This window comes from Macrobrachium rosenbergii, chromosome 31 (genome assembly GCF_040412425.1).
Source record: "Macrobrachium rosenbergii isolate ZJJX-2024 chromosome 31, ASM4041242v1, whole genome shotgun sequence".
Lineage (NCBI taxonomy): Eukaryota > Metazoa > Arthropoda > Malacostraca > Decapoda > Palaemonidae > Macrobrachium > Macrobrachium rosenbergii.
The window spans coordinates 25830384-25832883 of record NC_089771.1 but is presented as its reverse complement, the minus strand read 5'-3'; the positions used below and the strand labels follow the sequence as shown (position 1 = coordinate 25832883).

Sequence of the window (2500 nt, the reverse complement as noted above, 5' to 3'; positions counted from 1 at the left end):
GGAGTGGGGGGATGATTTGTAATTAAATAACTGATTGACTTAATGTCAGATGTTTGATGCTGTCCACGCTGAAGGGGACTTTTGGACTGAGATGAATTTGGGGGTGTTTCTGAATATTTAATGTTTATGGATTATTTTGAAGTAGGTTATTAATTCATTTTGTTTACGGCATGAAATGGCTTGCTTTATGAAATATAGATGCTATAAGATTATTATTATTATTATTATTATTATTATTATTATTATTATTATTATTATTATTATTATTATTATTGAGAAGATTAACCCTATTCACATGGAGCAAGTCCACAAAGGGCCATTGGACTTGAAATTCAAGATTCCAAAGAGTATGGCGTTCATTTGAAAGAAGTAACAGAAGGTAATGGGAAAGCTGGGAAAGAAGAGATTAGTTATGAGAGAGAGAGAGAGAGAGAGAGAGAGAGAGAGAGAGAGAGAGAGAGATTCCCTTACAAGTACTGATATGTTTATGTATGCATATATATATATATATATATATATATATATATATATATATATATATATATATATATATATATATATATATATATATGTATGTATAATGTGTGTGTGTGTGTTGTGTGTATATGTGTGTGTGTGGAGAGAGAGAAAAGTCAGAAGTTGGTCACGAATAGAAATTAAGTTCCAAAGCTTGTCTTGCACTAGCTTTCAAATATTACCAAGGGAAATATGGAATTCAAAGTGTTGGTAAGAGACAGAGTTTCTCTCTCTCTCTCTCTCTCTCTCTCTCTCTCTCTCTCTCTCTCTCTCTCTCTCTCTCTCTTTTCTTTGTTTGTATATAAACTTCTCTCTGTATTTACTTCAGATATCATCTCTCCAGTTGCCTCTTTAACTCCTATTATTTATATTGCTATTTCTCTTTGCATTTACTTACCTGTAATTCTGTCTGTATTCTTGTACACATCTTGTGTGTATTATAAGTACAGCTAGAAAGACCTCTCTTTGTTATTCACTAAACTTAAGTATGTATGAGGTGTGTAATCATATAACATAAACTCTCATAAGTATGTCATATAACTTTCAGAATGACCATCTAGAATGCTCTAGAAATTCAAAATGTCGACCATATCTCTTTAATAAATAATAAGAAATGTCTAGACCTCTCATGATTCACCCTTGTATTATACTAATGTGTCATGTGGATGCCATATACGTTTCAGAATGGTCTTCTAAAATACTCAAGAATTTCGGTATGCCCATCATTTTTCTTTGGTGAAAAAAAGTAAAAAATTGCGCCGAAGTGTCTTCGGCGCAGTCGAGTTTTATGTACAGCGTATAATCAAGGCCACCGAAAATAGATCTATCTTTCGGTGGTCTCGATATAATTAATGTGAGCCATGGCCCATGAAACTAACCACTTCCCGATGGTGGCCTGCCTATATCGTTGCCAGACGAACGATTATGGCTAACTTTAACCTTAAATGAAATAAAAACTACTGAGGCTAGGGCTGCAATTTGGTATGTTTTGAATGGAGATGGATGATCAAAATACCAATTTGCAGCCCTCTAGCCTCAGCAGTTTTTTAAGATCTGAGGCGGACAGAAAAAGTGAGGACAGAAAAATTGCGGACGGACAGACAAAGCCGTCACAATAGTTTCCATTTGTTTCCTTTTACAGAAAACTAAAAAGCAAGGAATATACAGAGACAACTCATGTTTCACCCTTGTAGCATACAAATGTGTCGGCTTCCTTTGAAGAGAACGCACCCTCATGTGGTCTCTTTGAGGCTACTGTCGGGACGTTTGATCTTTTCGCCTGGAAAATTCCTTTGAGCTTATTTCTGGATATGAAGGCTGACGGAACGCACAGTCTAATGAGCTTATGTAGCCCAGGTCTGAAATGAAAAAGGGAATTTCCTCTTTTTTGTAGAGAAGTCTACCAGAAGAGAGCTTCTTTCGCTAATGGAGCTCAACCTGGGAACATTATTATTATTATTATTATTATTATTATTATTATTATTATTATTATTATTATTATTATTGAGAATTAAAAGCCACAGTAATGTTCAAAATTTTTATTATTATTATTATTATTATTATTATTATTATTATTATTATTATTATTATTATTATTATTTTACTGTGCTAACGCTTTTATTGAGACGACCTAAAATGCCAGTGTCTAACCAAACAATATTCAAATTTGCTTCCAAATAGGTCAAACTATGCTGTGGATTTAATGTAAGGGGCTTAATCGGCAGAAAGTTCCCGTCCTTGACTTTTCAGTCGAAACACAATTCAAAACAGATTTATCGGTCACTCTGTTGTTGAGATTCTCTCTCTCTCTCTCTCTCTCTCTCTCTCTCTCTCTCTCTCTCTCTCTCTGTGTTTTGTGTGTATTGTGTGTGTGTGTGCGTGTGTGTGTGTGTGTGTGCGCGCGCTCGTTTATTAGTGTGTAGTTAACGGGTAGACAGGTAGATTGTTATAAAAGTCAAACTTATTTAGAGCTTAAACGGAAGTA

General features: G+C 34.4%; 1 protein-coding gene across 1 annotated transcript in view; it reads left to right on the top strand.

The window, feature by feature from the left end:
• The window catches only part of LOC136855312 (uncharacterized), a 78270-nt gene that overhangs the window by 53225 nt on the left and 22545 nt on the right, over window positions 1-2500 (top strand). Inside the window, exon 2 of the mRNA XM_067132217.1 lies at window positions 1710-1872. Coding sequence (XP_066988318.1) covers window positions 1710-1872 — 163 coding nt within the window. The remainder of the gene's footprint in view (window positions 1-1709; window positions 1873-2500) is intronic.